At 39.2% G+C, this 23618-nt stretch overlaps 4 protein-coding genes across 6 annotated transcripts in view; 3 read left to right on the forward strand and 1 right to left on the reverse strand.

Moving 5' to 3' along the window:
- LOC140928627 (small ribosomal subunit protein eS24-like) overlaps positions 1-20798 on the reverse strand; it is a 391602-nt gene extending 370804 nt beyond the window's left edge. For 2 of the 3 annotated variants that reach the window (XM_073378403.1, XM_073378402.1), the window contains exons 1-4: positions 20703-20798; positions 20290-20358; positions 19158-19367; positions 17167-17277 (exon numbers count right to left, since the gene is read on the reverse strand). In XM_073378403.1, the coding sequence (XP_073234504.1) occupies positions 17167-17277; positions 19158-19367; positions 20290-20358; positions 20703-20705 (393 nt within the window). In that variant the 5' untranslated portion in view covers positions 20706-20798. Of the gene's footprint in view, positions 1-15462; positions 15532-17166; positions 17278-19157; positions 19368-20289; positions 20359-20702 lie in introns of those variants that run through there. The other variant, XM_073378401.1, reaches the window with a different exon arrangement.
- LOC140927018 (acyl-coenzyme A amino acid N-acyltransferase 2-like) lies at positions 821-3618 on the forward strand. The gene is made up of 2 exons (XM_073376680.1): positions 821-1498; positions 2766-3618. Exons 1-2 carry the CDS (start codon positions 934-936, stop codon positions 3554-3556), a joined length of 1356 nt encoding a protein of 451 aa, XP_073232781.1. The 5' UTR covers positions 821-933; the 3' UTR covers positions 3557-3618.
- LOC140927019 (acyl-coenzyme A amino acid N-acyltransferase 1-like) lies at positions 6907-10945 on the forward strand. The gene is made up of 3 exons (XM_073376682.1): positions 6907-7080; positions 8131-8475; positions 10096-10945. Exons 1-3 carry the CDS (start codon positions 6912-6914, stop codon positions 10893-10895), a joined length of 1314 nt encoding a protein of 437 aa, XP_073232783.1. The 5' UTR covers positions 6907-6911; the 3' UTR covers positions 10896-10945.
- LOC140928626 (uncharacterized) lies at positions 20765-21787 on the forward strand. The gene has a single exon (XM_073378400.1). It carries the CDS (start codon positions 20781-20783, stop codon positions 21660-21662), a length of 882 nt encoding a protein of 293 aa, XP_073234501.1. The 5' UTR covers positions 20765-20780; the 3' UTR covers positions 21663-21787.
- The last annotated feature ends 1831 nt before the right edge of the window (positions 21788-23618 follow it).

The raw sequence follows: 23618 nt of genomic DNA on the forward strand, positions 1-23618 counted from the left end.
GTTAAGAATATATGTTGCTGAATAGAGCTGAAAGCTAAAAGAAGAAGAGTGAATAAATGCTATTTGACTTGGTCGCTCTCGAAACGTCTTTCATCAAATAGTCACGAGCAGCCGTCTCATCATAGCCTGAGTATCAGGCGTTTCTGGGGGAAAAGGGGAAGGAGCCCCTTAGGAAGGCCTGATACTCAGGCTAGTCTCATCAAGAAGTTCACATACTGCCCTGGGGGGGAAGGGGGGGCGGGGGGTACTCGACCAATATTTGGGTATGGGTGAGTCGTTGAGGGTTTGAAACCATGGCCCTGTTTAGGAGAAAAAATTCCTAAAATACATACCCTGTTTATGAAGACATCCTCAATTTTAGTACCCTGTTTAGGATAACTCCCTCAATTTTATTGCAAGAACAGACTCGCAAAAAATCATGCACACTGTTTAGGATAGCCTGAAATTCATCCGATTGCTTCGAGTCACGGTTTTCTCCTCTCAACAACAGACTTGCACGAAATTATATACCCTGTTTAGGACAGACTCGTGCGAAATTATATACCCTGTTTAGGACAAAGAGGACGAAAACCATACCCCGTCCAGCGGCACATCCCCGTATAGGCCATATAAGGGAGAATCCTCCCCCCCCCCCCCCCCCCTCCCCAGGACATACTGCCTCATTGCAGCATTGTTTATTTTAGCTGAAATCTAAAAGAAGAAGAGTGGATAAATTTGACTTGATCGCTGTCGAAACGTCGTTCAACAATAAGTCACGTGCAGCTATCAAATCAAAAAGTTCACATACTACTGACTCATTGCAGCATTGTTTATATTTAGAATAAAGATAATGTGATTTGTGGTTGCTTCAAGCCCAAAAGCTTCGATACTTCGAGCAATCAAAAGTGGTATTCAGAATTTTTGTCTTTCCATGACACTGGTTGATCAAAAGTAATGGAGTCTCCAGAAAGTGCAGCACGGTCTGACTCGGTTTCATCGGAGGTCACATCACGCGGCAGTCGCTTATTTCAGGCGGAAATGACTGTCGAGCCGCGACGGTCACTAATCGACGAAAAAATTAGCATTAACGTTAAAGGACTTTCTTCAGGAGAGTCCATAACGATAGCGGCAAAATTAATTGGGGACTCCAACGAGGAATTAGAATCTTATGGTCATTTTAAAGCAGATGAGACCGGAAGGGTTTGTCTAGAAGAACAGACAAGTCTTGCAGGGACCTACACAGGAGTTGATTCCATGGGGTTATTATGGAGTATGCAACTCTCACCTGGACAAAGAAAAGGTCAAAGACTTAGCAAGAAGGACCCCACAAAACCGTATAACATCCACTTGCAATTATTTCACGACCAAGTTAAAGACTTTAGCAATGTGAAGCTGAAGCCTTTGGCTCACGTGACATTCGAGAAGTGGTACATGGCGCGTGGGGTGCGGAGAATTCCCGTCAGGGAGGGGAGACTGCGTGGAACATTGTTTATACCTCCCGGAAAGGGACCTTTTCCAGGTAAGAAGTCGAAAAATGTCCATGCCTCTGGCAAAAAAAAATATCATCCTCTCTATTTGCTGCGCAATTGTGATGGTTCGGAGCTGCGGGAACTGAATTCTTCTCAACTCAAATCCCCCAGCTATCACCACTATTGAGAACCCCGACAGTAGGTTGAGTTTGATCGTCCGGGTGAAGGAATAGGTCCCGAATAGGACTGTTGTTGTTGACAGTGACTGTCAGCAACAACAGTCCTATTTAGGACTACGTTCACCTTAACCTACTTTTGAAATGACTCCTGGGTTCAAACCTTTCACAATTAGAAATTACAGTAGTTGCGTAGTATTTTTAGCTTCCGTTAATAAGTTGGATTAGTATAGGATTCTGGGAAACAGCATAACTCCTCACGGTGAACTAACCAAACGTTTTGCCCTAACTATGTAAGAAGTTAGTGTTAACGTAGGGTTTTGGGCGGGCGGGTACGTTGACAGTTTCCTAGAATCTTATGCTAATCCCAAACGTTTCCTATTTCCCTTTGCCTCATAATTGGAGACTTCAGCACGCAGGTTAGTATTACTATACTAATACCGTACATCCTCGAATTAGTGCCTGGGCGCTTAGTTAGTTTTTAGAGTCGAGAAGAGGACTTTTATGTTTTTGTTTTTTTTTTAACAGGGCGCTTATTTCATTCATCGCAATTTCGACCTCAAGATACCACGTAAACTGCAACACTTAATTAAAAGAAAACGAAAGTTGCAACGTATCGTACAGCCAAATTTGTGCGTGGGTGGTGAATTTTCTTTGCTTAGCACGTTTTGTAATAACTACGGTAAGATCTGTTGCTATCCACGAGCACTATCAGAACGTTTCCATTTTCTCACAACTCCGCTAATGACTCAGTCGCTTACAATCTAGTAAAAACCAGATTGGCGGAGTCGGAAGCCACAAGCGGAAGCTAGAATAAAACAATCGCGATGTTCCTTCCTAAACTTTGTAATTGCCGGGTTTAGTTTCTCAGGTTCTGCCTGCGTCTCCGAAAATTTAAGTATTACAAGTTCGCTGTCCGCGTAAACGAATCGAACTCAATTGTTGTTCTCATCACTAGATCGTGACGTTCGCTCGATGCTAATCTGTTTACGACTCCGCCTCTGACTCCGTCGCTAGTGAAAACTAGCCTTCAGATTGGTTGGGGATAGGGGGGCATATTCACTATCTCAGTCAAAAGAAGAGGCGCTAATTCGAGCATTTACAGCAATTGTGACGTTTAATGATTGCCTTTAATTTTTAGGTATTATAGACTTGTTCGGTACAGCAGGCGGTTTGATTGAGTTTAAAGCTTCTCTCCTGGCCTCACATGGTTTTGCAGCTTTAGCCCTTGCATACTTCGCTTATGATGACCTGCCCAAGGTGATAACGGAAGTTGAACTGGAGTACTTTTTCGAGGCATGTGATTGGATGCTGGCACACCATGACGTCATGTCACATGGTCTGGGATTGATGGGTGTGTCTAAAGGTGCTGAGCTGGTTCTTACAATCGCGGCGCACAGGAAAGACATCAGTGCGGTTGTAGGAATATCTCCCTCTCACGCCATCGTAGGAATCCCGCTCAAATACCAAGGAAAACCAACTGACTTCATAAAGTTTGAGCCAGATCTTGTAAAGGTCTCGGAAAATGGAACACTGATTTTCAAGGAAACGTATCCACCGGACTCGACGGACGCCCCGGGTCGTGCAGCAGCTATCAAAGTCGAAAATATCCAGGGGGATATATTATTGATATGTGGGGATGATGATAAAAGCATGATGACGACGAAAATGGTCGAGAAAATTACATCCAGGCTGAGGAAATATGGAAGGGAATCTAAATGCACAGTCCGGTGCTACCCCGGGACGGGGCATTTAATTGAGCCACCGTATGCCCCACCCTGTACGAGCTCCTACCACAAGACGTATAGAATGTCTATAGAATGGGGTGGAAATCCCAGGCAACATGCAATGGCTCAAGAAGATTCCTGGAAGCATATTCTAAACTTCTTCTCTACAAAGTTAGCATTTGCAAGTTATAGCAGTCGTTTGTAGGTTGCAGTGACTGCTGTTAGTGAAAAGGACAAAACCGCGACTGTCAACCAATAAGTTCAGTGGACAGATCTCTAAAAATAGATTAAGATAAGTGAAAAAACAAGAATTGAAGAAATTGAAGAAACAGAGGAGGAAAGTGTTCGATCAGTGAAATGTCGTGCGCTCACAGCGATAAATCCAGTGTAAATTAACTGCCACTGACACATGATATACGTAAATATAAGATTTTCAAATTTCTTAATTGTTTACAGTAAAAGAACATATCGCGTACTATATTTTACTGTTGTTATTCATCATCACAGTGCTCTATTCTCTGAGATATTTTTATTTTCATTTTTCCGTTTTTGCATTGCGCTTACTGAAGACTGCATTGCTCTCAGCCAATCAGATCAGTTCAAAAAATGAGAAATTTTTCATGTACATCGTCAGCGCGATTATATAGAAAAAATTAGATTTGAAATTCAAATGTAACGTTCAACTCAAACATGTGCGCAGGTTATATAGCAGGTCCCTACTGCTTATCTCGTAGCATACTACTGTGCGTTTATTAGGTCATCTTTAGATTATGCACGCCCAGTTTTTTCCTGTACACTGCCCAAGTACCAGGGAGTACCAGGGAGTTAGCATATTGTATTATGGGAGATGTGCAATTGTATCTTGCCCAAATATGGGATCCCCAGGGGGAGTGGGTGACTCTGATAGTTCAGTCCTAACACCATGCAGGCGTTTTATACTAAACACGTACAAGACATTTTGTCAATAAATGCCAGAATGTTTACACAAACTTGAAAATGCACTATTTTTACCAAGGACCACGCAACGCTTTGGTAAGTTCTGTGGTTTCTTGTGTACTTCCAGACTTAAAGCATGTGATTGGCAAGGGGAATATCGCTCCAGAAGGCGAAGAGTACTCAAGTGGACAAAGAGCCCTCTTCTTCTTTTGCTGGCTTAATTTTCCCCTTTGCCCTTATTTTTCCAAAGAATGAAAAAAATAAACACAGTATAATAAACCACAATTGTGGAGTTTAAGCGTAAGTAGCCACACTACTGCATGCAAGAATAGCTGAAAGGTGACAACTTCGCCCTATTGGAGGAATAACCGCTATATGTATTGAAGAAGGGGACATTACACAGATCGAGGTATAAAGCATGTTTTTAAGTTGGAAATATTTGTTCAGATCATACGACTGGGGCCCGTTTCTTGAAAGCCCCGATAATTAAAAGGGCCCGTAAAGCTGTTGTTGTTTACTTGCAAGATAGAGGTTTCAATTGTTTTACATCTAACATGATAAAACTATCAGTTAATGAAACATAATGTAGTACATTGCTAGCCAGGACCCGCGCTCTTAGTCTTTATATTTCGATTTGAATATTTGATTTCAGGGGCCCGTTTCTCGAAAGTCCCGGGCCCGAAATCAAATATTCAAATCGAAATATAAAGAATAAGAGCGCGGGTCCTGGCTAGCAAACAACTCCATTTTGTTTTATTAACTGGCAGTTTTATCATGTTAGATGCAAAACTATTGAAACCTCGATCTTTAATGTAAACGGTGACAGCTTACCGGGCCCGTTAATTATCGGCACTTTCGAGAAACGGGCTCCAGGGGCCCGTTTCTCGAAAGCCCCGCTTACTTTTCGGGCCCGAAAACAAATATTCAAATCGAAATATAAAGAATAGGAGCGCGGGTCCTGGCTGGCAAACTACTCCATTTTGTTTCATTAACTGATAGTTTTATCATGGTAGATGTAAAACTATTGAAACCTCGACCTTTAATGTAAACGGCAACAGCTTACCGGGCCCGTTAATTATCGGGTCTTTCGAGAAACGGCAGGCCCGAAAAGTTCCGGGACTTTCGAGAAACGGGCCGAAAACACTCTTCCAGACCCAGACTTAGACGTGGTTACCAAGCTTGGTAGTTATTTCGCCGGGTTGCATTGAAGTTGCCGGTAAGTCTTTGGAAAGGTAGGTTCGAAAGAATTCTTGACGGCGTTGTTTTGCAGGGTATCACCTTGTATAAGAATTTCTTACAGCCCTATGCATGCAATACTTTCTGATTACTATTCTCCAATGTTAAGCATACCGTGAATATGAAGCTGAGCAGAAGCTTTGTTTCGCCATTGTTAGCATTGTATTCTTTGCTGGGTCGGTGTGCGACAAATGCAGACTGCAAACTGGCAGGTAAACGACGTGAACATTGTTGTGAAATGCTCTAGCAGTTTCCCCTTTCTCTAAACTAGACTTTAAAATGATTTAAAGTTAAGGGATAGCGAATCTGTTAAAGTATAGGGATAGGGAATCCGTTAAAGTTTACCTCGTTTACCCGCCAGTCTGCAAGTCTGCAGTCTGCGTTTGTCGCACACCGCCATAGCCGCACTGTGGCACTGTTGGGTACGTGGTTGAGGCCAGTGTACCTTTGTCCCAAAGGTTATTCTTGAATTTTTCTCTCTGTCTGAGAGAGTCAGCTGCGAAGCAGTGAAAATGAGATGAGTCGTCGCAAAGCGGCTCGCTCTCTCTCACGCGAAGAAAATTTACAAGGAAAACCTCCGGGGCCGGGGTATAAAGGCCAGTACGATGAAGTGGATACTGTTGAATATTTTCAGTACCTAACAGTACCAGAATGCAGGGCGATACCTAAAGGCATATTAAACAGGCAGGAATCCGGAAAAAAAACAAATAACACTAAGCTTAATAATGATCGTCTCCACTCAGATAGCGCTTTTTCCATAAACTTCCAAAAGCTCTCAGGAATCTGGAATTTAACTAGATGCTGTTCCAGATGTATACCTGCCAACTTTTTCTGAGTCAAATGCGTGAGCCTTCACCTTGTCATGACTGGGATTTGCGGAAACGTCCTGGCGACTTCCAAAGATATTTGATGACTTTCAGAAGACTTTTGAACGATGCAATAAATGTCCGCAGATGTTCCAAAGAAGTGTGAGCACTTCCGAAGCTACTTAAAAGACAACAATAATATTTTAGGGTGCATTGATTTCGTTAGGGCACAAAGTCATCTGCCTTTTTGGATTAAATTTTCATTATTTATCGTGTGTTAAAGAACAATAATCTGTCCGGATTTGTTAGTCAGGCGTGAGAAATTGTCCTTGATGCGTTGGATCAATGTCTTAGGTCTGCAGGCATAAGACCCATGCATAATGTATGAGAGTTGGCAGGTACAGAGATGTAAGCTTAAGTGAAGCAAATTAAAGGCCTTTATTGGGTGAGAAGAGTGATTTTAATACCTGTTTGCAGGTATGGAAAGGAGAAAAGCTTATTTAAACCCTTATGAATGGGACATAGCCTCATGTTCTCAGGGGGATTTGCATTGATAAGATGTTTTGTCATTGAATGTTAGACATGGCTGTTAAAATCTGTGTCAGTCCTCGGTCCTCACTTATGGATCGCCTGGTAAAGATATGCATATCAGGACTTCAAGCTGGGCAACAAGTTACTTTACATTCTTCTGTGGTTGGTGATGCTGATGAAGTATTTGAATCCAGTGCCCATTATGTTGCCAACAAACAAGGTGAACTTATAAAGTAAAGCCTTGATTATTATTATTATTATTATTAATTGCATAATTCTTAAAAACATGGATTACCATTACCAGTAATCTTGTATACCACTATTGTGTGGCTGGCTCTTCAAGCTTTAATTCAATAGGTCATTTTCATTGCTAGCTTGATTTACCGGTATATGGGTAGTCGGGAAATAAGAATACAAATATTTCCAAGCCTTTTGTACTTAAATCATGAGGCTTTAAATTTGATACTGAAAATAATTCTGTGATGTAAAAAAGTTCATTGTATTATATTTTATGACAGTTTAACGAATAAAGAACAATCAATTCAGCAGTGAGCACTGATTTGTGACAAAAATCTGTGATATGTAAAAAAGGACAACAAATGTTTTTGTAATTTATTATTGTTTTTTGTAAGCAATCATCATCATGCTCATCTTAAGCTTGGTGTATTTAGATATGACTATCAAGCACTTTATTACTAAAACTTCTCTTTTAGGGTCAACTATAAACAACAGATAAAACAAGTTTTGTTTATACAAACTAAGAAAACTTGTGCCTATTTCAGAGAGATAGGAATTTAGAGCAATCAAAGATTTCCTGTTAGCTGATGTAGAGGGTGGGCCGGAAGCTCTAAGAATGGCTCACAGTTTTGGTTTAGAAAACAATAGATAGCCCTAACCCAAACAAAACTGACAGTGAAGCCCAACTCTGAAACAATAGAGCTTAGGGCCAACAAGAAGCTATCAAAATAGAGGTTCTAAAGAGGTTCTGGCCAACAGGATGTAGAAGCCATTTATTTACTCTTAAGTGCAGAAGCTGTAATGTCAATTTGTTTGAGGGAATGCAATTCTGCAAAGAGATAGAAATTGGATAGTCCAATAAGAAGCCTGGAATTGGACCCATCTAACAGTGTGGGAGGAGGAAGGCAGCGGCTCTCCATTTCTCTTCTCTTGTCTCTCTTCTCATGTTCAACAGCTTACCTGTAGATATCTTACTCACTTGCTTGTATGACAGTGTTTCTTACTATCATGTTTTTTCATTATATTTGTAAAGGAAATGTTGACAATTCTTGTGACAGTTCTCATGGTGGTTCATACACTGGCATTGAACAGATGGGGTTCCTGTGGAGTATGACACAGGCACCAGGTCAGAGGAAAGGATTGCGGCTTATGAAGAAAGATGTCACCAAGCCATACACCATTCAACTGAATTGCTTTGATGGACATCTAGCACCAGACGAAGGATTTGTTAACAGTTTAACAAAAAACAGTTTGCAACCACTGACAAGTACAACAATGCAAAAATGGTATATGAGTGAAAGGGTAAAAAGAGTTGAAGTCAGAGAGGGGAGAGTGCGTGGAACTTTGTTTATACCCCCAGGAAATGGGCCTTTTCCAGGTATCTTACCATTACTAATTAGGATATTATTTATAATAATACAGTAGAACCTTGATAACTTGAACACGGATAACCCGAGTAGGCCACTTGCACTAAGAGGTCACGTGACCAATGCTTCTTGCTGATGCCAAAAATTGACAGAGCTCATAAAAATAATCTTACCCCCGAAATTTGAGAGGAAACTCATTTAAGGGAGATAATAAATTTTCTTGCACTTTGATTTTTCAACAAAGTAGTATGATTTGTATTGGCCGCCATGTTGGAGGGCATACTCTTACCCTCCAACATGGCAGCCAAAACTACTTTTTGCTTGTATCTTGTTAAACGTGTGATAGTTACGCTCAGATGTGCTGTAAATGCTACCACATCATCTTTTCAACATTTTCCTTGAAGTTTAAGTGCAAAATTTGTGTTCCGAAATAGGTAATTAATTCATAATTTTAAATATCAAATTTTGGTCACGTGACCAGCTATGAACTTACTCATTTTAAGAAAATAGTGCGGGTTTGAAAAACTAAATAACTATTATTTTGTTTAAGATATGACCCCCTAATCGTTTTTCGAAGGCAAAATCATATAACTTTCAATTTCATAGAAATGATGTCACATGACCTCTTATTGCAAATGGCCTATTCCCCACTAACTGGAACTAAATTTCCTCTCCCTCAATCAAAATTTCACTGAAATTTACCCCAGTAACTCGAATTCCCCACTAACTTGAACTGTTCTTCATTTCTCTTCAGAGTTTGAGTTACCGGGGTTCTACTGTATTTGATATTTAACTTTGTAAAGCTTTTAGTAAAGAGATTAGTGTCATTCGACAAGTCATGTTGCTTGCAAATGAGCAGAAAATTTAATCATATTAGCTGACTGTATGTTTAAGTTTATATATTATGTCAGTCCCAGTTTCGGTTCACGTTTGGCCACAAGGAGTTTTGGAAGAGAATATGACTAATGCCATGTTGTAGTGATGTGTGGCATGTTTCTTTAATGCCTTTGCTCATTTAAAAATGAAACAGTTATGTGATTTTCTTGCCCTATTTCAGACCAGGCACCCGTTTCTCAAAAGTCTTGATGATCAACCGGCTCAAGAAGCTGTTGTTGTTTATTTTCAAGTTACATGTAGAGGTTTATCATTAATGCACTGGGTTGTTAGTATGGCTTGGTCTCATGCTTTTCTCAATTTGATTTTGATTTGAATATTTGATTTGGGGTCCGTAAAGTTGCTGGAACTTTCAAGAAACAGGCTCCTTACCTGAAATTCAATATTTTGCTGTTACGGTGTGGCGGTGGTTTGTATGAACCAAGAAGGTCTTTAATTAGTTCCCAAATGTTAATCCAACTGCTCTTTTCAGGAGGGGAGCAATAACAAAAAGTTTTATCTTTTTGTTAGACTTAAGTATTGTTGTTTTTAGCATTAATTATAGAGCAAATTATAATACAAGAGAAGCGTTTAAGAAGATAGTAAAGTAAAGTAAAACCTTATTTACATAGGGTAGCCCATGCAGCTCTAAGGCTGGTCTCCATAGGGGCCGAGTATCTTAAAAAATTAATTTACATCAAGAATTTTCATGAATGATTACAAGAAGATTTTACTGTTAAATTACTCTTGTCCTTCAGGTGTGATTGACTTATTTGGAACAGCAGGGGGTTTAAATGAATTCAAAGCTTCTCTACTTGCATCACATGGATTTACAGTTCTCTCACTGGCTTATTTTGGATTTGATGACTTGCCAAAAATGTTACCTTACTGTGAGATGGAGTATTTTGAAGAGGCTGCAGACTGGCTTGTTAAACACCCTGCTGTTATACCCAGTGGTATTGGTGTAATGGGTGTGTCAAAGGGGGCGGAAATAACATTAATGATGGCCATTCACTGCAAGGATATCATTAAAGCTATAGTCCCCATCTCAAGTTCCTACATCATCTCAGCTGTGCCTTTCAAACATAAGGGCAAGTTGTCAGGCAGTTACTATGATACCAGTCAAGTCATGGTGAATGAAGATGGTGCATGTATTTTCAAATACTGCATTCCTGTACATGGCCTTGAAAAAGTTAATCCACCAGTTTTAATCCCAGTTGAAGAAATTGACTGCCCAATGCTGCTTGTTTGTGGAGAGGATGATGAAGCTGTGTCAGCTTCTGAAATGGCACAAGAAATCCTTTCTCGTATGAATCTCCATAGCAAGGGTGATTTGTGTTCTATTGTGAGTTATCCCGGCACAGGACATCTGATTGAACCTCCTTTTTCACCTCACTGTTATGCATCATATCACAAGACATTTAAGACAACCTTTGTCTGGGGAGGAAATTCAAAGGATCATTCCAGGGCTCAGGAGGATTCTTGGAGGAAAATTTTGGAATTTTTCAGTGAAAATCTTCAAAAGTCATACAGTCAAACCCTCAGCAGTCATCTTTAGGTTTTTTTTAAATAATTCAACCAAAAAAATTCAATGATTCAGAATTTTCAGTGATTCAATAGTATTATTATAATATAGTATTATGATAACTATCACTGTGTTTTGCTACACTGAATCTTCACAACAGTACCATCTAATATTGGTCAAATCACTGTTAAAGTATGACATCACATTACCATGGTAGCAAAATTTTTGGATTTCATCAACCTTCCTTGACAAGATAGAAATTTGCATTGTTGAACAATGAAAGAAAAGTATGTCCTACCAGTTTGTAGGTGAGTGCAATCTTGCAGAGGAAAGTCATATATGTCAATTTTTTATACCTTTTTTTTTTTGCCATATTAACCATACCATGGTTTGTTGAGATCCAAAAATGTTGCTACCATGGCAACATAACGTGACGACTTCTCCTCTTCATTTCCTTGTGTGCATTCAAGTTTTCTCTTTGAACACATAAGCCTGCTCCAGGGGTTAGTGGGGACTACACAAAGCCCTAAAAGTGACCAGGAAAAAAACAGCAATGGGTTTAGAGAGAATTCAAGACATTCAGGGCACTTTCCTTTTGTCAGGACTGGCCAGCCGGACCAGTCAGTTAGCAAATGAAATTGGCTTTTTCCATACGGTTTTTGCTGAAAAACTATCTCTTTCGTGCATATTATTTAGGATCTGACTGATCTGGCTGGATAGTTTTGATTAAAAGTGAAATTCTCATTAAGGCCGGTCAGTTCTGACAATTGGAAAGGGCCCTCAGATAGAGAGGATCTGAACACTTGGAACAGGCTGTTAAAACATACTTATTGTGGCATGATTTTGTGCTTGAAAATAAAACCAGTGAGAAATAAAGAACAGCATGTTTTTAGGTATGTAGACAGATATTGCATTTTTTACTAAAATATTTTATTTGGTGTTGATTGAACAGCCAACACTAAAACCTTTATAGTTAAGACCCCAGTTTAATGAATGTCCCCAATACAACATTACACCCCTTACAACAAAGACAGATCTTCAGTCACCTGGCATTGCATATTTATATATCTTGCTCTGTGGTCTCAGCCATTCGTCATGTTTTGCCCCATGCGACGCGAAGTGTGAGCACCTTCCACAGTGAGAAGCGTCCTTTGAGCGGCCTTTGAGCTCCTTTAAGATGTCCTCCTTGCAATTCTTGATGAAGCTAGGGAGCTGGTCTGAACAAGAGCCAACCTTACACTCTCTCTGATACTTTTGATAAAAACATTCAAGGGCCGGCCTAGCTCACGGTAATTTCATCATGACAGTACCTTGTTTTCGTTAATTACGAGCTCTAACTTTCAACTGACAAAAGATCTTCTATTGACAAAGTCACGGCCAAATAACAAACAAAAGTATAATTCCGGAGTGCTATTAATTTCATAGCCTGCAGAGCAGTCGTTTTTTTTTTTTTTTTCATAAAAGCGCGACCCAAAGACGCGTCAGCCTCTCCCTTCAAATCGTTTTTTTTGACTCGCCTCAACTCTATCTCGGGTCAGTATACAGTCCAAATCGATCGCACAGCAAAATACGCCTGCATTGTAGGGTATAAATATCAATATCAGTACGTTGGACCGCAGTCTGAAGTTTGCCAGAGCGTAATCCGCATAAATTCCCAGCTTGGTTCTGTATTTGTCTTGTTTTTTTCCTTCAGTTTTAAGTGAATATTTTGCTATTTCTGCCATTATTTGGCCCAATTTGTAAGCACTGAAATTACCACGGTTTGCGTGACCTCGCCCTTAATCGTGAAATCATCCAGCAACAACAACTTACTTAGCGTAATTTCCATATGAACGGTGCGCTTGTAGGTAGTGGGCGAAAGAGAGAACGGGTGCGCGCGAGGAAGACACGCGAGGGGTACGCAGGCTATATGAAAGGACAACATCGCGCCGATTAATCGCGACAATCCCGAAAGGTATTGTGGGTGGTTTTGAGTTCACTGCTGTTCTTCAAAGAAATTTGGAACAATGGCACGAAAGGCCATCGACGTATAAAGGAAAGCAACCAAAAAAGTAGGTATTACCTTTCGGGCCGGATTGTCGTGCGCACATTTTTTGCGACAACCTTTCTTGAAATAGCTGTATACACCACCCTTGGTATACACCAGCTCCTCCTGTATACACCCAATTCAGCAATAACGTTGTCTGAGGAAAATGCTTAAATAGGAATTAATTAGGCTTACTATTAAATCACTATAGCAACATGGCCGCATTTCTGTAAACAAAGGCACCAACTCGAGGTTCCGTCACTTCTTTTTTTTTTGTTTACAAAAGGTCAGCTCTGATCTGCTTGTCGAAAAAAAGGAAAAATTACCCCGCATTCTGGGATTTTTTATAGAACAAAAAACAAAATTGTCACCTTTTCTGTTAATACTAGTCGAGCAGGTGAAAAGTTCAGGAAAAAAGGTAACTTTTTTGGAAAAAAAAGGCGAGTATTTAGACATCTTTCGGAGAAAAAAAACATTTTGACGTATTAAAAATATTGTCCGCTTTTCATGCATTTCTTACTTTGCCAAACAAAGCTTTAAAGCGCGAAAAAGGTACCTTTTTTCGTTTAGAAACGTTCCTATCAAAAGCGCAAAAAAGTTTTTCATGTTCTTAAAGGCGCGAAAAAGGTACCTATTTAAAAACTAAATAGCGTTTCAAGCTATTGGAAAGCCATAGAAATTCTACCACATTTGTAACTGAATCAGTAGGTCTCTAAATCATAATTTTGGGTGGACAAATTACAGTGTCCACCCGAGCCCCGGAATTTTTAATTTGGGTCTCAGTAATTTTTTAGTCCGATAACTGCTGCTGACCTGGGCTGCCTGAAGACCAAGAACTCACCATACCACAGGCACACCAAGCGAAATATGAGGGTTTGTAAGGGAAATATAGAGTTTCCATGACAACACTGAGTAAATGAAGAACTAAAACGTGTAAAAGCTATCAATTATGACTCACACACTAAAAGGTCAGATAATGTTATAGTGCTCAAAGCCAGGGAAAAGCCCCCTGGGGACGAGGTTGCTCAAATTGCACTAAAACCTCCGTAGAAAGAAAGACAACAACTCCAGGTAAAAGTATTTATACTTCGCTAACAAATTTTCCCGTTTTAGTTCATTTACTCTCATATTACGATTGGGTACCGGCCGCCTGTAACATCCATACTAACTGCACCCGCGGGGTACTCCCTTTGAGTACACCCCATACGGGGAGGCTCCGCCCGAAAGGGGTACCTTACTGGGGTCTCAGGTATATGAAAGGGTAGGGATTTCACTAATTGAAGTATTCTAAAAGGGTAGGGAAATCTGTCTTTCCGTCTGTAAAAAGCCCTAAAAGGGCTAATAGAATAGTTTATTGCAAGAGACTATAAATTATTGTGAAAAATTGAAGATAAAAGGATAAGGGGTTGGACCTCGGGGCGGAGCCTCCCCGTATCTACCTTTGTTAAGTACTCCCCTCCGGGACTATACAAGGAAAAAAACGGAGATTTAATCAAGTCACCCACCTAGAAACGATTTGGTCGATGGCAACCGCTGCGTGCGAATAGAGCCGTGTCTCCTCGCTAGCGATGTTTCGGGCGAAACGACCCTCACGGCGAAGAGCAACGGCTGTATTTACAGGCTATTTGGGAGACTGACAGGGTTGATTAGGAAAACTGTGTCCAAACCCCTGATTTTGACATATCTTGAATACTCGGGAAATTTGGGGGAACATTATTTTCTTCCGCATTCTTCTACAATCTCAACATTACGTTTTTTTGGTTTGGTCCATTCTGGTCAATGTGTCGATGCCCTGATCCAAATAACGATATTTCTTTTTGATGAACATTTCATCTTCATCGATTTCCCGAGTGCACGTATATTACGAAGGATGGTATATCATTGAAAAGGATGGTGTAGATTACTGAGTTGTACCGTATTTGTGATGTTATTTTTTCCTACAATCCTCAAATGAACGCCGCACTCTTTCTGATTAGATGTGGCGTTTATTATTTCCCTAACACTCGGAGTCGAACTGACCTATCCGACACAAGATTTGTGGAAATACAAAAACGTTGTTCCCAGTACGTTCTCTTCAGTGGAAAGAAAAAAAATAAGCAAGAATTTCACTTTTGATATGTAAGCATACGGAAGCTTCTTTTGGCCAAATCTTTCTTTTCTCCAAAACAAATTCCTTTCATGTTTCAGAAAAATGGTTGATTACATGACCGACAGTTGTAAAAGCCTTACTGCAGGTCTTGAAAAGGGCTTGTTCTTAACCCTTTCTGTCCCAAGAGTGACCAACATCAGTTTTCTCCCATCATCAAGAGAAAAGGTTAGGAGAATGAACAAATTGATCATCAAAGGGGAAATGCTTTCATATCTTACAAAATTCTCTGAACTGATTGATTCTTAACGGAAATACATGGAGATCGATCTGGACAATTTTCATGTGGATATTGGGGCTTAAAGCCTGGCTTAAAGGGGGCTTGAAGGGATAAAATAACATCTTTGACATCTGAAAATGCTGCCTGAACAGTTTGTATTATCCATGAATCATTGCTGATTTAAGCAAGGTCAACAAGAAAGACACACTTGCGATCAGTTGATAATTTTAATGATACAAAGATTGAGCACTTTATACTGAATGACAGCTGCCCATCACTGAAAAGAAACAGAAATGAAAAAGAAAATTAGAACAGACATCCACCTTTGGTGCATGCTGATGAAGGAACTAGGTTTTCATTATAATTTATAACGGACATCAGCTCAACTCATACAGTTGAGTTTATGGATGCACACAAGATGATTGGTAAGCACAAGAGAGGTGTAAATGCTGCACTAGGCAATGATTACACCACGACTAAACACATTGTAGGAATCTTTTCCATCCACCATTTTTTGCACCCCACAAAACAAACAACAACAACAGTTTATTTCTACTACTGTAGACAGACAACTAAAAGAATTTACAAGAATATAATTATACATAAACAGTACATACAGCAGTGGGACACCCAAAATAACTAAAAAGCTAAACTAATTGGGTGACCGTGATTATGATAATTAAAAATGTGAAAGTCAGGAAAGAGGCACAACAAATACATTGGTACATATAAATATCATAAACTTGGTACAAAAGAAAATATACAGAACAAAACAAAATAAATAAATACAAAGCATCAAAATATCAGTAAAGATTAATAGAGACATAAACGGACACACAGAGACACCAAGAAATAAAGAAAAAACTGTAAGAATCTGCATTAGGCAGTAAACGGAACACATATCACATGCAGTAAGCAAAACACGTCTGCCATCTTTGCTGACTGCTGACCACTGACCACGAGCAGCAGACTCTTCTTTAGTCTTCTCGAGTGAGGAGGAGAAAAGGAGGTTCTGCCTGAATCACGTCAGGCCTTTGAAGTCACCAAAGCCCAAATTTCTGGGCTAGGCAAGCTTGAACTCTATCGTCAATCTGGTTTTACGAGTGCAAGCATCCATTTATTGAAATACTGATTGTCATCACTGAGCCCACTGTACCATTACTATTAGGCCTGGGTTCAAAACTGTATCCCAGCAAGAAGCAACAAATACGCGGTTTTTCTTCCAGTACACCACAATCAAGCAAGTAAAATAAAGGCCCTGCTACCAGGGTGCTGGTAAGGTTCAGTTATTATTATCTTAAGGCACTTTATGAAGCAAGTTAAACTTTCATCATTTTTAAATGCACTAGTCGCACTAGTCACTTGCAACTGAGCCTAGCATTATGACGGACACAAGTTGCAAAATGCCTAGTAAGGGGTCCATTTCGCCACGAGTGTCCCCACAGTTCAGTGAACTGAATATTGGAACTGTCAGGCACTTAACTTTTGTCCTAATAGTGCACTGAACTTGCTTCAACAAAGCCATTAAAATGAGGAAAAATGTGGTTTAAGGATTACTAGTGCCCAGAGCCAGGTTGTTCAAAGCAGGGTTAAGATAACCCAGGGTTAGTGAAAAATTTCAATTCAGATATGAAAGTTTGGAAGGCAAATTCAGTTTTAATCTTTTTGTCTACAATTTGATTATTCATTTGATGCTCTAGAAAGAAGTGAGAAAATTATCCGGAAAAATGTTTTTAAACAAAAGAAAAGGAAACTCTGGTTGAAATTTAACCCTGGGTTAGCACTAATCAGCCTTCGAGCAACTGGGCCCAGTTGTGTGTTGTCATAAAACTCTGGGTATCCGACATAAAGAGCAATATCTATACATCTGGAAACCCTTCAAGTAACTGAACATTGATACATTGATACAGACCTTCTTTCCTGCTCCCACTTTAGACTTCTTGGTGCCCCGGACTTTCTTCATACGGTTCTTCTTTTCCTTTCTCTGTTTCCTTGAAGACTTGGGCTTTTCATAAAGACCATGCTAGTTAAGTCACAAAGAAAAGAAGAGTTAGAATAATGCAGTAATCAAGACTTCTGATATCATGCAACAGTGCAAATTTGCACCATTGATCTCAAATCACATCTCATGGTATCATCCATAAATCTTATGATTACAGAATGCAAAATCTCCTTGATGTTTTCTCAAGACAATTTAGCTTTGGAAAAGTCAAGTGGAGGCACTGACATTTTTAATATTGCTTTTATACTTTATTGACAATCAGCACTTACTAATGAAATTTTCCCCAGTAAAATGTCTTAATTTGCTGCAGAATAGACCTTTTCTGTGGCATAATGCGACCCTCTGATAAATGTAATCTAATTTGGCAATAGCCAGACACTATTTTTAACTCGTGGGTACGTGCGAGCGTACCACAGTTTTTTGCAGGGACAGGGATATGCAAATGAGTCACTCGCTCACTCGTAGTAGACGCACTTCATAATTAATTGGGTCCAAACTCGAGAGCACAAAGATCTATCGTTTCCAAAGAAGCACACGCTTGCGGAAGTTTGGTGGCATCAAATTCCTTGCTGAGAGCGTTCATCGTGTGCTACAGCACGGTTAGAGGATAGAGGTCTTACCAAATTTAAGACACGCAGTAATCTTTCAGATTAGTACGATTCAAGAGCCTTTGACTCATCCAGGCGTTAAACTTGATGAGAAGATGAGCATTTGTTCTTTGACTCCTTCAACTTCGACGCTGGCTTGATCTCCTACCTTGTAGTAATGTAGTAGGTTATGTGTATGAATGAATGTATGGTGCACTTCTTCTTTTTCTTCTTCTTAAGTGCTCCTCAAGGTCACGGGGGGAAATGGATGTGATTTTGAGCATTAGCTTTAAAATGACAGTGGAAATCGAGATACGAAAACATAAGCTTATGTTTTGCGTCCTACCTCGTGGAGGAGTTGTGTCAGCTTTGTATCGCATATGTTCTTTCATTGCCATGAAATGCGTTTACATTGTTTTTTACTGTCAGTAGCCTGGTTTCAATTAGCCTTAATTTCATCCGATTGCTTCAAGTCGTTTTTTAAATCGGTTAAGTATGGCTGGATCCGTTTGCCGGCGGAAGTTCCATGAAAAACGCATTAAATTTGAGACTTTTCACCAAATAGTGTAGTGGCTATGTGAGGTCGGGTCAACCCGGAGGGTTCAAATTCTGCTAACGACCTTCTTTTTCCCTTCTTCCTTTTTTTTTCTTTTTTGTTTTGTTTTTTTTTTGCTTATTTGTTTTGCTGTTTTTTTTTGTTTTTTTGTTTTAAATATATACCTAAATAACTTTTAATAAAGTGCAATAAACAGCAAGAAAAGTATTGTGTTTCCAGAACAAGGATAGTACATTTATGATCTGAATTTCTATCATTTCCTAAAATTTACTGTGGGAAAACCAGAGGTAATATCTAATTCATTATTTTCTAAACAGCATACCCACGAGTTGACGATAGTCTTTCTTTGATTTTTTGTTAGGAATAATTTTTTCTTAAATTCTCAGCAAGTTCCAAAAGGCAAAATTGTCTTTGAGATATTAGCCCAGTTATAACTGTTCATAACGTTATGAACAAAGGCAAATTTAGACGGATTTGTATGGAGTCATCCAGGCAAATATCTCAAAGACAGTTCTCCCCCAAAATACTAGTTTTTGGCAAGTAGGCCTTTTAGATGTTGTTCTTTCAAAATATCCCAACAAATCCCATACTATTACAAATTTAACTTTACAATGTTGTCATTTTAGAACTATGTTCAGTGAGAATGTGATGAGATCTCTAAACATTACACATGGATGTGAACTAATAAACTGGCCTGAGGGAAGTACATTTCACCAACACAAGTCCCAGAAACTTCCTTAACTGAAAGCTGTACTCACTCTTTGTAAGCGGTATTTTGGTTCAAATTTTTTTGCGAAATCCAGGGAGTCATATATCAGTGCAAAGCCAGTACTTCTTCCACCACCATAAGCAGTTTTGAATCCATAGCAAATAATTACATCAGCAGTGGTTTTGTACACCTTAGCCAGCTTCTCACGGATATCAGCCTTAGAAACATTGGGTCGTCCAGGGTGAAGGACATCTACTACCTACAAACATAACAGTTTAATAGTAAAAGGAAGATTAGAGCCAAGACTTGAAACATTTCTTTTCATGTTCAAATAATGGGGAAAGAAATGGTCTCCAAATTCCACACTGCAGTGTTACAGCAAAAGCATTATTATGTTTAAAACGCAGTAAAATTAACTGGTCGGAACGCTGCCATATGCTGTCTATGATGTGATTTTAATTTTTCCTTGACTCAAATTGTATTTTCCTTTGATTCAAACTCACAATCACACATAATACACTAACCAAAAGAAAAGCGAAAAAATTGAACCCCAACACATCAAGGGTACCTGTTTGTCTATTTATCACCCTAAAAATGTGAAGAAAGAACTGAACAGCCAAATATTTCGCTCTCTCAGAGTAAGATTTCCACACAGGCCCATACGCTTATTATGCATGCACCAACTTCATACTATTCACACAAATCATGTTGAAACATGTGCGAATAGTAAATGTTTGGGGCTGTACAGAAATCTTACCAAGTCACTTACATTGTAAGAAATCGGCAAATTAGATGTTAACACAATGACTGAGGCGCTGCTAAGGTAAAATTCCAAAAAGCGACGTGACCTTGAAACAGCGTGATAGGACAGCAGAAATGGTGACAAAAGACACAAAGATGGGTTGAAAGTGCGACAGCGATAGACAAAAGTGCAAACACAATAGTAAATACTGACAACGACATGGCTTCCCCCTCACTACACGAAACAAAAAGTTTTGAAATTCAGACTAGGGATATACGTAAGCCCCCTAAGAGGGCCTCATGACTCGTAGACGAAACGACTGTGAATAGATTGCAGCACCTTAATCACTTGTGCCATCACACACATACACAAACACACGTCATGGCCAAAATACATTCATTCACTAAATTTTGAAAAATCCCTAACTTGTGAGCATTACCATTTGCTTCCTCTGAAGCAGGCGGTTCGTTAAGAACTTTCTTGTTCTAATCGTTGCTGTCCCGTCGCTCTGTAACATAAAACGCAGAAACACGGACCACCAACATCAATAACCCTTTTAATTAAAATCTTACAGCAAATAACTCTTTAAAATTAAAGGGAGAAAGAAATATGGTGTGTTTTCCAAAGAAGGATAACAATACTTAGAATTTTGGTACGACAACCATAAATGTTCCATGTTACTTGAGTACATCGACAAGTTATTCTACCAGTATTTTGGGCTGGAGGGAAACAAAAGGCCATTAAACCCTTTTAATAATCACATTCTTTTCATTTTGTTTTATAAATAGCATAAAAGAGAGCTGGATGCAAGAGAATTCTTCGGATTACTATTCACATTTACTGAACACTCACCATTTTGCTCAGGCAGACATTAAAGAGGACGGAAGCGAGGCTTCGAGCGAGCTTAGTAGCCAAGCCTTCATTTTCAAAATGGCGGACAAAGTGATGGTAGCCTATGAGCAAAATATCCGAACAAATCTTGGTGAAACAAGAAAACGGGAGAAAAAAGTTAAACAAAAGAAGAACAGGAAGAAAGCTAAAAAGCCTATCGTCGAAATCAATGTAAGGAAGGATCGGAAGGTTATAAATGAATATCACACTTTAAACAAAAAAATTGACGCTATGCGAAAGAATCCATCGATTTCTAGGGAAGATAAAGCTTCTAAGATCGCAGCATTGGAGGCAAAAAAGGATAAACTTGGAGGGATAAATGCTTATCAACAGGCTTCAATACTTGGAGAAGCTCACCACGGAAGTTTCAACTCGGCAAAGTGGGTAGTAAAGCAACTGAAAGTCTTAAATCTTCGTCTCGTCCAGGCAGAAGGTACAAGTGATAAATTACGACTTCTTGACGTTGGGGCCCTTGATAACAATTATCAGAGACACGTAAAATGGATTGAATGCACAGCTATTGACCTAAATCCCCAAAATGGTCACGTTAAAAAAGCTGATTTTTTAACTTTAAGCGACAAGGAAAAGTATGATGTTATTGTGATGAGTTTGGTAATAAACTTTGAGGGGGACGTTCGTAAACGAGGAGATATGCTGCGGAAATGTGAAAAGCTAATCACTGATCAAGGATATTTATTCATTGTACTACCGCTTCCTTGTCTGAAAAATTCACGTTACCTAAACAAAGGTCATCTTATATCCATGATGGATAGTTTAGGGTTCGAGGTGTGTGTCACTCATAACAGTAAGAAGTTGAGCTTCTTTATGTTCAACAAGACAGGACAATACCAGGCTAAACTGTTTCCTAAGCAAGTCTTAAGGAAAGGTGGAAATCGTAACAACTTTGCAATTGTGTTGTGAAAAACGGTTTGTTTTAGTACAAGAGGTTTAAGGTAGCAGAAGAATCAGGTTGGCATATTTCATGTATCTTGCTAACTCTAACCCCAACTAACCTGTACCCCCTGATTTACTAATCTGAGATGACCAATTGTACCATGTAGGTAGACGGGTTAACTTCAATGTAATTTGCAAAATGGAAACAATTTGAAGTAGAATAATAACATTATTTTATTGTTGTAACTCAGAATAGGATGAAACATCTTTTATTATTATATAGAACAAAGGGGTCTTTCTGCAATTAACCGAGTTGGAAATCTTTACCATACAATTTGAAATTGACTGCTGTTAGTCACCTTTAGTCATCAGTCGGGTGGGTTACTTGTATGGTCAAGCACAATGTTAATGGAGGGTGTGAATGAACCTAATATATAGGTAAGGTAACCCTGGCAAAATTTTCCTTCACTCGCATATGATAGACCTCTCCCACATTTCACTCTTGCAAGTGCACATAATGGAACAGGGTCAAGACTTGGTTGGACAATTTTATAGTAATCATCCTATTAAGTCTATCCAAGCCTCAAGTTGGTGCCTTTGTTCACAGGAATACAGGTAAAATCTTTTAAAACAAAGCATTTGACTAAAGTTGCACCAGCTTCTTTTAAAGCATCCGTTATGGCCTGTTCATTTGATGCCTGTCATACTGTGTCAACACTAAGTTTATATTATCCCACCCTAGAAAGTTTCTACTTTATATACACTTTATTAATAACTCAGAGCTGAACAAACAAACAGGAGTAGCTCCTTCTGTAGTTTTCTATTTAACTATCATTATTTTCATGAGTTTTTGTTAGACAAATACGGCTGTGAGATAGAGAACAACACACAGCGCAAGTCTTGTTAATTGATCCTCTTGCTATGAAATGCTTTTTACAAGGTTAAAAGCGACATTTTCCTCTGAAATCAATTTTTACCTGTAACATATATTACTTCATTGTAACATTAGTATTATGATATGTATCAGCATATTGGTTCATTCATTTAAATAAAGTTAAACCACTCACAAGCAACCTCCAGAATGTCAATGAAATGTATTGTCTTTTACGCAAATCAGTTGACATGCTAGAATTTAGTGAAGAGTATTGAGGGAAGAAAGACCAAATAAAAAAGTCAAATAGGAATTAATTAACCTTGACTCAACCAATTTATGGCTTTCAGCAGTACATCACCCCGGAGGTGAGTCCACCATAATAATGACTTTTCTGCTTTTTGTGCCTTTAGGAGATAAACGTTGTGGATTATTGGTACTGCTTAAGGTGCTAAAATCTAAAATGAAATGTGGTGAGAACTACTTTTTCCCCGACGAATTGCTTTTTTGCTTCCTCTTACACATTGAAAAATCAACTGATTAGCCAGGGTCCTGTCATTTTCAGGAAGGAGTTCTCCTGGAGTTGCATAGAGAAGCTTCAGTTTCCTTTTTCTATTTGCTATCAATTGCCCTACCCGGCTACAGGGAACATATCGCTTGTCTATAATTTTTTTTTAAAATTCTTTGTTCTGGCTGTTTTTATTCTCATTTGGCTAGTCTCAATTCTCTGTTTCTATGACAATGCTGATGCAATTAAACGAAAAAACAACTTACGTAATTTTGATAATGTTTGGAAGAAATTCAGGTTAAAAATGGATTAGACACCAGAGATGGTCGCCATCAGAGGTTTAACACTATAATGGGTGAGTTTCATACCCATAATATAACTTCTAGAACTCCTCGTCGTTTTACTTTTGTTTCAATTAATTGTGCAATAGCATCCGTGCCAATCATAATAACGGATGGGCCGGAGAAATCAGAGGCACGAAAACGCGATGCCGTGCGAGGGAGTTGGTGACAACCTTTGCGTTCTCGTGCGACTAAATTTCTCCCGCCTTCCAAACGCTAGCCTCCCACGCAGACGTTCTGAGGGGAGCTCGTAAAAACGCCTG

The sequence above is a fragment of the Porites lutea genome, chromosome 2 (assembly GCF_958299795.1).
Source record: "Porites lutea chromosome 2, jaPorLute2.1, whole genome shotgun sequence".
Lineage (NCBI taxonomy): Eukaryota > Metazoa > Cnidaria > Anthozoa > Scleractinia > Poritidae > Porites > Porites lutea.

What these genes read in the sequence shown, in the direction of transcription:
- LOC140927019 (XM_073376682.1), top strand. Translation starts at nt 6,912, where the DNA reads ATGGCTGTTAAAATCTGTGTCAGTCCTCGGTCCTCACTTATGGATCGC. An exon ending in TTATGTTGCCAACAAACAAG is followed by an intron (nt 7,081 to 8,130) that starts GTGAACTTATAA and finishes ATATTTGTAAAG; the next exon opens with GAAATGTTGACAATTCTTGT. An exon ending in AGGAAATGGGCCTTTTCCAG is followed by an intron (nt 8,476 to 10,095) that starts GTATCTTACCAT and finishes CTTGTCCTTCAG; the next exon opens with GTGTGATTGACTTATTTGGA.
- LOC140927018 (XM_073376680.1), top strand. Translation starts at nt 934, where the DNA reads ATGGAGTCTCCAGAAAGTGCAGCACGGTCTGACTCGGTTTCATCGGAG. An exon ending in CGGAAAGGGACCTTTTCCAG is followed by an intron (nt 1,499 to 2,765) that starts GTAAGAAGTCGA and finishes TTTAATTTTTAG; the next exon opens with GTATTATAGACTTGTTCGGT.
- LOC140928626 (XM_073378400.1), top strand. Translation starts at nt 20,781, where the DNA reads ATGGCGGACAAAGTGATGGTAGCCTATGAGCAAAATATCCGAACAAAT.